The sequence below is a fragment of the Pholis gunnellus genome, assembly GCF_910591455.1.
Source record: "Pholis gunnellus genome assembly, chromosome: 17".
Taxonomy (NCBI): Eukaryota; Metazoa; Chordata; class Actinopteri; order Perciformes; family Pholidae; genus Pholis; species Pholis gunnellus.
In genome coordinates this window covers 10,139,343-10,152,046 of record NC_136544.1, presented here as the reverse complement: position 1 = coordinate 10,152,046, position 12,704 = coordinate 10,139,343, and the positions used below count along the sequence as shown (strand labels likewise).

Below are 12,704 nucleotides of genomic sequence, written 5' to 3'. Positions count from 1 at the left end.
TGATGGTGCCAGGTTACAGGCAGGTATCTGGTAGAAGAAAGGATCTTTTCTGCTGTTTGCAATCTCCCGTTTCTGTGGGCTCCCAGGGGAAGGGGTGGGGTGGCTCCACCACTCACCTCTGTCTAGGACTGGTCTGACCACTCTCATGTGTCCACGCTCCGCTCCACTGCTCTGCCCTGCCATGGGACTCTTTCTACGCTGTGTGGTATGACATTTGATGTCCCCTTCTATGAGACATAATTGCCCTTTGCACTTTAAGTGCTTCATTTTGTTGGCACTGTACCAGCATAGTAATGACACGTGCCCGACCTTTACACCTCTAACGCATGTACACAGCACAAAAGGATTGAAGGAGCACAAAGGATGAATGAATGGCATCTTCCATGAGAAAACATTGGAGACTAATGTTGAAACTAAGTAAAACATTGAGAGTGTTACTTTTCACTTGTGGTAGGGAAGTGCTATTTCTGTTTGGTGTTGACACAAAATGATTTGCTCAGAAAAACGATGTTGGATGTGTTGAGAAAAAAAAAGAAAAAAAGATCTGGCCGCATACAATTATACATTGACTCACTTAATGACACTCACCCATCTTGGCTCCAGCTAATGATTGAAAAAATGTGGGAGGTAGTTACTTGTTCCACATGCAGTCGAGTTACACATTGTCTAGTGTGCAATGGCGACTACTGGCAGAACAAACCCTTTATAGAACCATGTTGTTACTTTCATGTATAGAAGAAGAAATATATGTATAATAAAAATTCCCTCATGTTTGCTTGTGAAAAGTGCATTCCTGGTAATGGCTCAACTTTGAACCCTGCAGTATTGTAAAGTCCATGCCAATAAAATAATAAATGTACTGTTTTGGAGGGAAGCAGCCGGCAACCCAGGAGTTTTTGTTCTATCAATGAAAGTATCTCAAGACACTCAGGCATGTTTCCTAAGCTAAAGGGTTCTTAAAAAGGACAGATGACCCCCGGGCAAGACACTGTAGGCCATTTAACTTGACTATTGTAATAGGTTCCTACACAACCCCCCCCCACCAATTTGAAAAACAAAAGCCTTATCACTGTCAAAAGATGTGAGAGCTCAAAAGTGCCTGAAGCAGGCACCAAATGAAGACAATTTGTCAAAGAAATGTTTTAAAGCCTTGAAATTTACTCACATAAACAATGAAAAACACAGATCGAAAACTTGACTTGCTATGCGCAGCATAATGATGTGATACATGTCTGACAACGCTCTTTAACAGGTGCAAAAGATGAGTGTAGCTGCCCAACATGTTGAGGCTTGATGGTGCTCATCTGTGTAGGCCTAATTTAATGTGTCCCATCTTTCACCACTTTTATGTAACTGTTGTAAATTAAAAGCCAACAGGATATAATGAGAGCAAATTCACTGAATTGTTTAAGTTTTAGACTAGATTACATTTTTTTCCTGAACCTTTGAAGAACCAACTGACAAATAACAGCCTGTCAATTTACAAACAAGTGGTTTGAATGCCTGAAAAAAGCCTGAGTTTAAGAAGTAATGCAGGAGAAAAGTCAGATCTTTAAATATGTTCCACTTACATGCACCGAGAAGGTGAATCTAAGCATGTCCCTCCATTTTCACAAGGTCTGTATTTATCCATGCAACGGGACCCTGTGGAAATTAGAGAAATTTGTTAGAGAACCAGACAACTGACAAATGAATTTTTGTCATCCACTTCAACCTAAGGGGGAACACGTAACCCTACAAGTAACTAATCTCAGCAATACTATCACTAATACTCCTTTGAAATAGTATGTGATCTTTCTAAACTATATGTGAAGTATTATGAAGATAGTTAAATTGATGTAACCTCCTTAATTCTTAAAACTCACTGATACAGAATTCAAGCATGTCTTTAGCAGGCCTTTGGCCACTTGTGGCATCTTGCAGACACACGCCTGTTTGTTGTTTACTTTGTCAAAAAAAGCATATAAACTTTTGTGATCCCTTGATAGAAGTACATGCTGACATGAGATTGTTTCTGCTTGGAAACAAGTTTGTCTAAGAGACGTTAATTTATCATATCTGACAGTCATTGCTCAACCGCTTCCAGGGGGGAAAAATCAGTTGTTTAAAAGGTCTTTGTTTAGAAAGGGAGGGGGTAACTTCGGTGCATCACCCCCTGATTTAGCTTAAACAAATTGTTACCCTGCCCCCTCCCCACATACAATAAATACCTTTTTGTAAAGTCAGCTATTATGTTAGGCATCATTTCACAAGCCCACGCTCCTCAGCCAAAGATTTAAAGTGCTGCTGATGTTGGAGCCACTTCTGCAATTCGGGGTTTGTTAACTCGGTGGAGCAGCAGCGCTCATTTACTAGGAGGCATAGCCCACCACCAGACTTCTCTAACAGACGAAACTAAGAGAGATCCTTTGTTATTTCTTAAAAAACAACAAAAAACACTTTCCCCTATACAGAAGTAAGACATTTATACACACAAAAACAATTGTGTGTATGGTATTTAGAGAAAAAACGTCTTCGGTATCTATCTCCCTATCTTTTTGCGGTAACTCAAACTAAAATGCAATACAAATAAAAAGTACAATATCTGTTTTGCACATACAAATGTCTCATGTCACGACAACATTAGCGATATTCTCCCGATTTCGTTTGGATTTTATTTTATTTGGTAGTTCAGACATGTCCAGTCTAGCTCTGGGTGCATAGCGACTGCATTTAATTAATTTGACTTACCTTCACAAATATGAATAAACAATAAAAATGACAAAATAATCCATGGAATATTCCCTTCCATTTCGGTGAAAAACTTCCAACGTTTCAAGTTGGCCTTTTAGTAGAAATACATCCTTTATAAAGTTCACATAAAAATAAAGGCTCCAAAATCGATAGGGACTTTTTCATAAAGTCAGCCGGAAAGTGTAGCGTTAGGTCCCAATCCCGTATTATCCTCCGCAGCTCGGCCAAGGCTGCTGTGATTCTCGGTTAACCTCCTGAAACTTTTGAAAAACTTTTGCTTCCCGATCTGTCCCAGCGTCTGATGTTACTCCGCCTCCTCTCTCTCTCTCTCTCTCTCTCTCTCTCTCTCTCTCTCTCTCTCTCTCTCTCTCTCTCTCTCTCTCTCTCTCTCTCTCTCTCTCTCCCACACGAGATAGTCTGTGCGCAGTGAGACTTTTACGTACCGACACAATAACCCTCATAACACACACACACACACACACACACCTACACACACACAGACACAGACACACACACACACACACACACACACACACACACACACACACACACACACACACACACACACACACACACACACACACACAACAAAAAACAGAATAGTTAGAATGATTTCGCTCCCTAAAGAGAATGGAGACAGGAGAATATATTGACCACTAGTTGAGGCGGTCTAAACGACCAATACAAATGAATACTTTGCTGAGACATTAATTGAAAAGCTGCTTTTATCAAAAAACATTTAGTAGATTTTTTTGTTCCATAATCAGCATTCAATCAACAGGTGATTTTTATGGGTTATTTTAGAGCCACAAAGAGCCAACAATTACCTAAGTTTGTGAAAAAACTAAATATAACATTTCTACAACCCCTAATATATCTCATATTAATTTATGCTTATCTTCAGTAAATCCTGAACCACAGAATACTTGTTTTGATATAAACACAAGGACTCAGGAGGCTGAGGTACTCATTCACTTTTGTGTTAATTTTGGTGGGTGTTTTATATGCTGGGGAAATGAGGTTGAAGCGTTTTAAATACCAAAATGTATTCTGCTGCGAACTGTGAATTTCTGCTAATGCATTGACAAAAAGATAACGACGTATCATTAGTTTTGAGTGTATGAGTTAAAAAAACAAATAAGACTCCTAATTTATGTCTTAAGAGAAGTAGCTTCTGTATTATGGCAGTTGACTAGAGTGTGTCCTGTGCAGCCTTACTTGTGTGTTTGTTTGTGTGTTTACATTTTATGAATTGCAGATAAGAGAGTGAATTGTGTTTACGTGATAGCAGAGAGTGCAGACATTCCTGTTATCCCCACGGCCCATGGTACTGAGTTGCGATCCCGCTGTCTCAGCCTGCACCTCCTCAGCCTATTGCAGTGGACTCATTTTCTCCAGCCGGCGTATAGTGCCTCGGTTGTTCTGCGGCACAGAGCGGAGCCGGTCGCTTACAGAGACAATAGCCTTGATTTGAATCATAAAAGGACTCCGGCATTATGACACAGTTTCTCTCTGCAGGGGAGGGCGGCACACTAATATTCAAGCACACTGCCCCTACACCACCGTCTCCCCCTCTCCATCACACTATTCCTGGTCCTGGGCCTTGAATAAATTACAGGCAGGGCCATGAATGTAGCTGGCTGGTTTGGAGTGAAGTTCGTTAGTGCATGTGACGTCATCTATAGGGGTCAGTGAAAAGAGCTTGTTAGGCCTCACAGACACCTGCTTCATTTGGCACCCACCATGTGATGAAAGTTGGGCAGTGCAACGTTTTCAATAGCTGGATGCAGCTTTTTGTGCTCAATTCCATGATTACTTATTCCTGCATTCTTCATCAGCACTTGGACACTACTGCAACTGATTGCAAATCCTCTTTAAAATCTCACCCAATCGTGCCATCTTAATGACGGCTTGCATCCAAGATTATAGTTTCTGACTGCGCCTCCAGATAAAAGTGAAAACTAGACAGAGACAAGGAGGAAGGCGCACTATGGTTTATTTATATTACAAGTAGGTGTAATAAGCTGTATTTTTGTGTTTTCATCTGGCTGTGAAATTTCTCTTTCACCCTCTGGAGATGTGCACTCGCAGCTCATTCTGGCAGGTGTTGGCAGTATTTTGGCTTCCAGTTGGAGAAGGTCCCAGGGAGATATTTCTCAGTGTGCTCAGGGACAGACAGTTGTATTTACAGTATGTTGCTATCTAGGCACTCAAAGTCTACAAATGCCCCATCCGCCTTGTTTCTCTAAAAAAAACGGAAGACCTTGATCATTTCACGAAAAACAAAGGCTGGCTTCTACATCTCTGATGGTCGAGGCTGTTATCAGTCACATTGTTGCAATGTATTTAATATCCTATTCAAACAAGATCAGGATTGCATCACATGTGTATCTTCCTGTTTCTTTAAAGAGCACAAAATAACAAGTATAATTGTCACTTAAAAAAAGCAATTAAATACAAAGATGCTTCAGTGCTTCATTCTCCTATTAATGAATTCTCAAACCCCTGTATGTAATTAAACTTGTTGCATCCAACCTTGAAAGAGTGCTGCTGAAAGATCCACAAGAGTTCCAGTGTTCTTCACTCACAAGCTACGATGCTTTGTTCGAGAGGATTACAATCTGTGCCGCTTGACTCCAGAAAGTAAAGAGCCAATGAGAAAATTCCAGTTTGTCTTCTTTCTCTCTGATCTTATTAGTGGAGGTGGCTGCTCCAGCCCTTCCCTCTGGAAATATGACCTTTCCTTGATTGTTTCAGCAATAAAAGAACAGTGGACTACGTCTTGTGTGAACAACAGCAGTAGGACCGCCTCTGGTTTCTCTGTGGAACATTTCGTACGCTAGTCTGTAAATTGTAATTTTATTGAATTCCTAATTCCCCCCATTTTACATCTTTGTCTCGTTATCTCTTCTGTCTCTCACCCCCCCCCCCCCCCCCCCCCCCCCCCCTCACACACACACCCATACACACACAAACAGAGGAAATAAGTCAGTGTTTTGTTTGTATTGGAGAGAAAGTGTGAGAGTGGAAGCCTTGGCGACAAAGTTCTCGCGCAGGACTCAGGGGGAATCTCCAAGCGCACAAACATAGAGGAGACAGGTCAGGATTTATAGCTCTGTGCTCTGTTGAAAATAGAGTGGCTCCCTTTGAACAGTTGTGAGCATTGCTCATAGGTTTTTTCAATTGCTAACACACTAAAATGACACATACAAAGCAATTATTGAGACTGACTCCTGCCAAACACCTAAGTGCTGGATTTTCATCAATCAGGATGTAAGCGCTATCAAAAGACCACAGGTTGAGTACTTGTTTACAACAGCAATGGAAGCCAACATAGCAGCGAGAGTATTAGCAATTTAATTTAACTCTATGCTTTGTTTTTGTCTCCATGAATGTTTTCGATTTTTATGTACTGTATTCTTTTTAGAATACGCTCTGTTCTGAATTTCTGTAAAAACATTGGAAATTAATTTAGGTATTGACTGATTACAACAAGATAAATACATATTTCCAACAGTGTACTTGTCTTGTCTGTTGTGTTTGGTCAATACATTCATGAACTACACTCTCACATTACTATCAAATCAAACCCAGACTATATCATTAGAAAAGTAGAAATGTTAAAAGTGTTTTAGGTTCAATGAGTCAGACCGAATTAACTGCACGTGTGCCATACAGTGACAAAATTGTTTCTTTCATAAATTATTAAAAGTTTCATTTTGCAAAAGATCTGAGGTGTGCTGCTACTTGTGTGTGTGTGTGGTTGTGTGAATTGTGTGTAGTACTTTGACAAACTGAGCCCATGTTTTTTTAAATTGTGCATAAGCAATCATAAAAGAAACTGGTAATCAGGACATCATAGTGTACACATTTATTGTAGAACCTGTCTTTCTACCATCTTTCTGCTTTTGTATACCCAGCTGTACAAAGTACTCTGTAATTCCTTCCATTGAGCATTTGATACCTTGGGATAACAAGCACTATTGTGAAGCACATTGCCAACAGAAAGGCTTTTATCCAGAACTGCATGTGAATGATACTATGCGTTTTGCAGTGTCAAGAGGGAAAAGCTGACCAAAGCCGTTTAAGGGAAGACCACCCATGGGTTCTGAGGCAAAATGGTATGGACTGCTCGTGCTATCACTGTCGTTCTTGACCCAGCCTTGCTTTGCACTCACACAGCAGGGGAGTGTGTCCATACACTGCAGGGGTCAGTGAGACCAACCTAAAATAATATTTCGATAAAAAAATAGTTTCATACTCATGAGCAGCCTGGTAGCTGCGTATCTGGTTGAGGTTAGGCATTAACTTTGAGTGGTTAGGGTCAGGATAGCCCATTGGTCGTAGGCATAGGACCTGAACAAAAAAAGGGGTTACCAGCGCCTCACGTCATGGACGCCTGGCCAATCCTCAGGCTTGAATGCTACACAGGGCTTGTCATCATAATAGAGTGATCATCTCTTAAACCTACCAAGTAGTTTCTTTGACTAAACATAACCAAGTAGTTTTGTATACGTTCACAAAGGTAACCATATGTTTGAAACTGCGACCAAGCGTCCCTTTGTGAGTAGTTTTATTTAAAACGACATACGAAAAGCTCAAAATGCTTGTGCATGACAAGTGAAATGTTCTTAAAAGTGGCGTGCTGTTTATACGCCTTCCCATGGGATCATGTTGCCTTGAAAGACAAAGCTCACGGTAGCTTTTTTCCAACAGTGACGACGTCTTTTTATGTTTATTACAGTAGAGTGTTAAGTGGAGTTACCAGTAACGGCCTACATATAGTACAGCGTGGTCAGCCAGTGCCCTCCTTTCATGCTCAGTGGCCTTTCAGAGCTAGCACGCTCCATGTGATAGGGGTGCTAACAGGCAGTGTTTGTGGACACAGTGGACGTGATGACTTTACCACCCAGTCCAGACTGATTTATGTGGGAAAAGCCCCGAGAGCACCCACAGAGAGTGTGGAGAGGATTAGAAGCCCCTCTACAAAACCGGTCATGGCCAATCAGCAGCTGAGACCCCCTACAGACAGACGTCAGGGCCAATTGCAGCGCAGCGTTCAGGTCGATGATCTGTTTTGTCTCCTTTATGGCTGCTTCATAATTGTATGATCTCTTTATCATTCAGGGGTTGTGGGTAAGCTCTTCAGCTTGAAGTGTAGTGGGCTTCTGAGGTTTGAAGAGATCGTAGGCACACTTCTGATGTTGTCTCAATGTGTGACAATAGCACAAGCAGCCCCAATGAACTCACACACAAGAGTGTCCCACAGTGATAAGAGAACTTATCTGTGTTTCTGCTCTGTTATGGGATGTTTGGATCTAAAAGGAACACCTCTGCTTTTCCCAGGAATCTTCGGAAACAGCAGAGACATTCCTGTGGTATTTATGTTTATGTAGGTTTTAATCTTCTACATTTTCAATACTAATTGAAAGTAGCGAGGAAGTATTTGGATTTATGCCTTTTAATTTAATGTGAAAAGTTTGTCTTTTTGTAACTACATTCTTATCTTCTGGTTTTGTCCTAATTGTGACTGTGTTGTCAAGTCAAAAGGTTCTGAATAAACCATTTAAAACACATTGTGCTTTCCTAGTCCCTGATTAATTAATTTCTCACCAAGCTTACAAAAAACAGAGGTTTCTAATCGAGTTGTGTTCATACTTTCAGTATCCTCTTTCACCGTGATTCCTTTCTTCTTTTCCTTCCACCCACTCTCTGTGACACACACACACACCTACACACACACACACACACACACACGCAAATACACACACACCTACACACACAGTGACTGAGAGGCTGGGGCTTTTTGCCTAGAGTAAACACATGTGAATGATGGATCTCTTTTTGGATTGTGGGAAAACGTGTTTGACATTCACACAAGCTCTCTAAATGGCCATTAAATCCTGTATGTGTACACATGACTTGTCTCTGCAGGGGACAGGGTCAGATAGAAGGAAGGAAATAGATTTTTTACCTATGGGAATCTTTTCACGTCTCACTGTCCCATGTGTCTTGCTAAATTGTTGTCCCAGAAGACAGTGGGACAAGAAAGACACAGAGATCTTGTGGAATTGAACACCTTTCTCTCCAAGATCAGGGTCCTCTGTCACTAATCAAGATGGAATAGTTGTTGTCTCTTCCATTTGAGGTATAAATCTACAGAGGGTTGGACAGTGGACTGAGACTCAGTGGAAGGTCTGGAGGCATTTGCATCTACAGAACAGTGAGAATGGAGGGCAGAGAGTGCAAAGGCATCTCTGTGCGGGAATGTATTTCAGACCAGGCTGGAGACTGGCCAGCTGGAGGAATTCAGAAAGCTATGACTCTGTTTCCGTGTGAAATAGCTACTTAAGACCACTGTGAACAGCTGCCGGACAGTTCCCCCCCCCCCCCCCCCCCCCCCTCCTTCCACCTCCTCTATCCCTCCGCGGGGCTGTAAATCTTGAAGGAGAACGGAGGTGCTGGCAACTTGCTGAAAGGGATCCAGGGAGGATCCTGGGGTTTAGTGCAAAAGGTCAGGTCTGTGTTTGCAGGCCCCGGTGCTGAGACTTTGGGCTGATACCCACTGATGACCGGACACACACGCTTGAGGCCGTGGCACTGTCCACCCTGGAAGCACCGTGGATCTCTGCTCTGTTGTTAGGATTAATTGAACTGGTGTAAGGAAGAGGGCACTGAAGGCCTGCTGCAACATGAGGGCTTATCTTAACCAAAGGCAGAGGGTCATTTAAGCCATTTGACAAAACTGTGTTCAAACCCAAGTAATCTGACGAATAAAGCAAAAAATAACTCGAGTCTGTCTGCAGAATGGTTGCAGTGGCAGTCTTGAAAAGTGTTTAGAGGGGCATATGCTGCACTAAAAATGTCAAATAAAAGACATATTGAGAAAAATGACTGAATTATAATTGCGACTGATCCCACATTTGCCTCTGAAAACCAGAGGAGAAAGACGTGGAGGGGTCCCGAGCTCTCTGTTCATCCTCTGTCCCTCCTGAGTCAATTGTTGGGGAAGCATGGTGTCAACCCTGCGCCATCAATCACCCCCTTTCAGAGGAGGGCAGACAAGGCGGGGACCCGCCTCCCAGGCCAGGGGGGTGGAAGTTCTCATGCCCTCCCCGCCTCCTGAAGCCCCGCGCCCCTACAGACAGAACTCCGACAGCTGGTCTGGCCATTAGGGGTAGGCCGAGACCTGAGGGCCCCCGCACACCAGCAACAGCTGCCAGCCCACTGCCCCCAACCGCCCCACCAACACAGCTCTATAAAATCTGTATTAGAACAGAAATTTATTGTCATTCCTTTACATTCCTTCACAGAGATGGCCACATTACACCGCAAAATCAATTATTTTCCCTCGAGCACAGTATGCACTGGTGAATATGTGTAAAAATTCATGTATATACTTTTCTGCGGCACATGGTTTTGCAAATTGTATTCATTTAGGGAAACATCCATTTTTGGCTGGGCACTAAACTAGCAATTACGTAATTTAGTTCTCAGTGGGTGGCTGAGTTTTAGTTGTTTTGATGCCATATTTCGTCGCTCTTCACAGAGCTGAAGATGATAGTGAAATTTGATAGGAGTTATTTATTATTGTCATCACGTGTTTTAATCCACCATCTATTGTAGATACCAGTTTATCCTTTGCAGGCTCTCAGGGGGCTGAAGCCTTTCCTAGCTGTCTGCATTGGACAAGAGGTGGTGTCATTACCAAATCCATGTGTTCACAGTATTTGTGATGCATTTAAATTCTGGTATTAAAGATTCATTTTTATTAATACTCATGTAATTATGTCTCACTTTGATTTCCATTGGAGTTAATTCAAAACAAAACCAAGCTCCAAATTTGTGACACATACTTGTCTAACTGGTTAGTTTCATAATGTGATTTGTTATGCAAGCTCCTTCATGTCCAACAATGGAACCAAAGGTGTTATTTACCAGGCTGTGACTGTATTTACAACACAAATATGACCGTGTCTATGTGATTTCAGGATGAGCTTTCAGTTGAAGATTGCTGTTTTTATTGCATGCTGATGGAGATAAACGCATGAATGTGCTCAGTCTTCTGAGTGAACGTGTGTGTTCCGCCGAGCGAGCGAAAGAGACTAGAGTATTAGGTGGAGATTACGCCACACTCCCTCAGGGTCCTCGTTACTCATGCACTACTGCCGGCTGAGTGGTTCCCACACTTACACACCGAGGTGAGAGAGGCTGTACCCACAGCCTCACCTGTGCCTCTACGTGTCCCAGCAGAGCCCTCCTGAGCCAGGATCTTCCTTAAGAAAAGAACAGGGAGAAAACACTAAACCTGACTGCTGCGCAATCAAAACAACAGCCAGTGAGCAACAATGACAGTGTACCACTGAGGTATAATTACTACTAAAAAAAACAAGAATGGGATAATTGGCCTGTACCTGCCTACCCACCAAACCCAGCCATATACACATACACATGCACAACATGAGGGTTTTTGCCACAAACACATACATCTCCATGTAATCTACGTCAGAGATGTCATACACTGCAGTTTGATTCTTGCAAGGTCTTATGTAAAAAACAAACGGTGGATGTATTTGTTGCATGAGTGTACTTGTGAACTTGACTCATTATGGCTTTGTAGATGGACAGCAGCTATTGCAGTGTCTGGCATGAATCTTGCCAACACTGTCCAACGTGAGACTAAATCCTTGCCAAAATCAACAGGCCTGCTTGCTTTGTCGGCCAAGCAGTCTCTGATCGCAAAATCCATCATGGAAGCCCCCGGCCCTTTTGTCCCAGCCCACTGAAGTGGTGTGAGGTTACATGTGTGGTTATTACCACAGCCATCCTCCTCTTCATCACATTGGATTGGTCGTGGAAGGCAGCAGCAGAGCCAGATCCGGTCAAAGATGTTATCATACACAGACCCGCCACAGCAGCTGTTGTACTTTATTAAAAAAGTGGCTGACGATGCTCTGTGGTCAGCTTAGGATCAAGTCAAGAAAAACGGGTGAATTTGGGAAATGGCAGGTTTACTGGACACAGATTGAAAGGTGTACGCCACATTCCTTCCTCTGGCTAAGGCTGGCCTGAAGGCACACTTGAGTGATAAGGAAGGCAGTAATGGAATAAGACAGGGTGGGACTAAAGTGAAGTGTTTGGGGTCGATATGACTTAAGTGCTCTGTGCCTGAGGGCTGACTACCCTGCTTTAAAAAGGAAACTCTTAAAGGTTTGTCGACCACGCTGATTGAAGTTTATTCCAAACACATACACAGATTATCTGTTGTGACAGGGCCTTCGAAGCCTCTGTCATTGAGAATAAATCGGATATTTGAATAATTCTCATTTCATTGCTTTGTTTTCATATATAGAGATAAAAAGTGGTTCATTGTCATTTTAAGTCGTGCTCACTGTTATTGTGTTGCGGTTAATATTTAGCTCTTTGTATATGGGTCACATGGGTCAAATGTATGGTTTGAAGCGAGTAGTAGCCCTTTTCAGAAAGGCTTGGTTGCAGTGCAGAGCGGGCAGAAAGCAGCAGACATTCCACATCACACCACCCAGGGGCAGAGGAGAGAGGAGGGCTTGCAGTAATTCCACTTTTATTAAAACATATTGAAGAAAAACAACACACTGGTATATGGCAGGAGGAGGAGAAAATCAGCATGACGGCTGGATCCAACCTCCTTCCCACTATCTGGAAGCTTGTGCCTCTAAGCTCAGCCCACTCCTTTAATCTCTCTTCCTTCGTCTGTTCTATCCTGCCCATCCTCTCGTCCCCCACTCTATCAATCTCTTGTTTTCCTCTCCCATGGCCTTACAATCTATGTTCTTCCACCTCATGTGAGCCCCTCACGACTGCAAGATTTTGTTGTTTGGAAACTCTGTGACGCTCCTCCCTCACTGCCTGTCTTGACCTGTGTTTTGCCTGGTGTCCTGCAGCTTTAGGTGAAGATTGTGTTCCTGGGTGGATCCCAGGCTGTGTAGTGC

General features: G+C 42.7%; 1 protein-coding gene across 1 annotated transcript in view; it reads right to left on the bottom strand.

Moving 5' to 3' along the window:
- notch3 (notch receptor 3) overlaps positions 1-3,066 on the bottom strand; it is a 28,638-nt gene extending 25,572 nt beyond the window's left edge. The window contains exons 1-2 of the mRNA XM_079176954.1: positions 2,731-3,066; positions 1,572-1,644 (exon numbers count right to left, since the gene is read on the bottom strand). Coding sequence (XP_079033080.1) covers positions 1,572-1,644; positions 2,731-2,791 — 134 coding nt within the window. The 5' untranslated portion in view covers positions 2,792-3,066. The remainder of the gene's footprint in view (positions 1-1,571; positions 1,645-2,730) is intronic.
- Between the last annotated feature and the right edge of the window lie 9,638 nt (positions 3,067-12,704).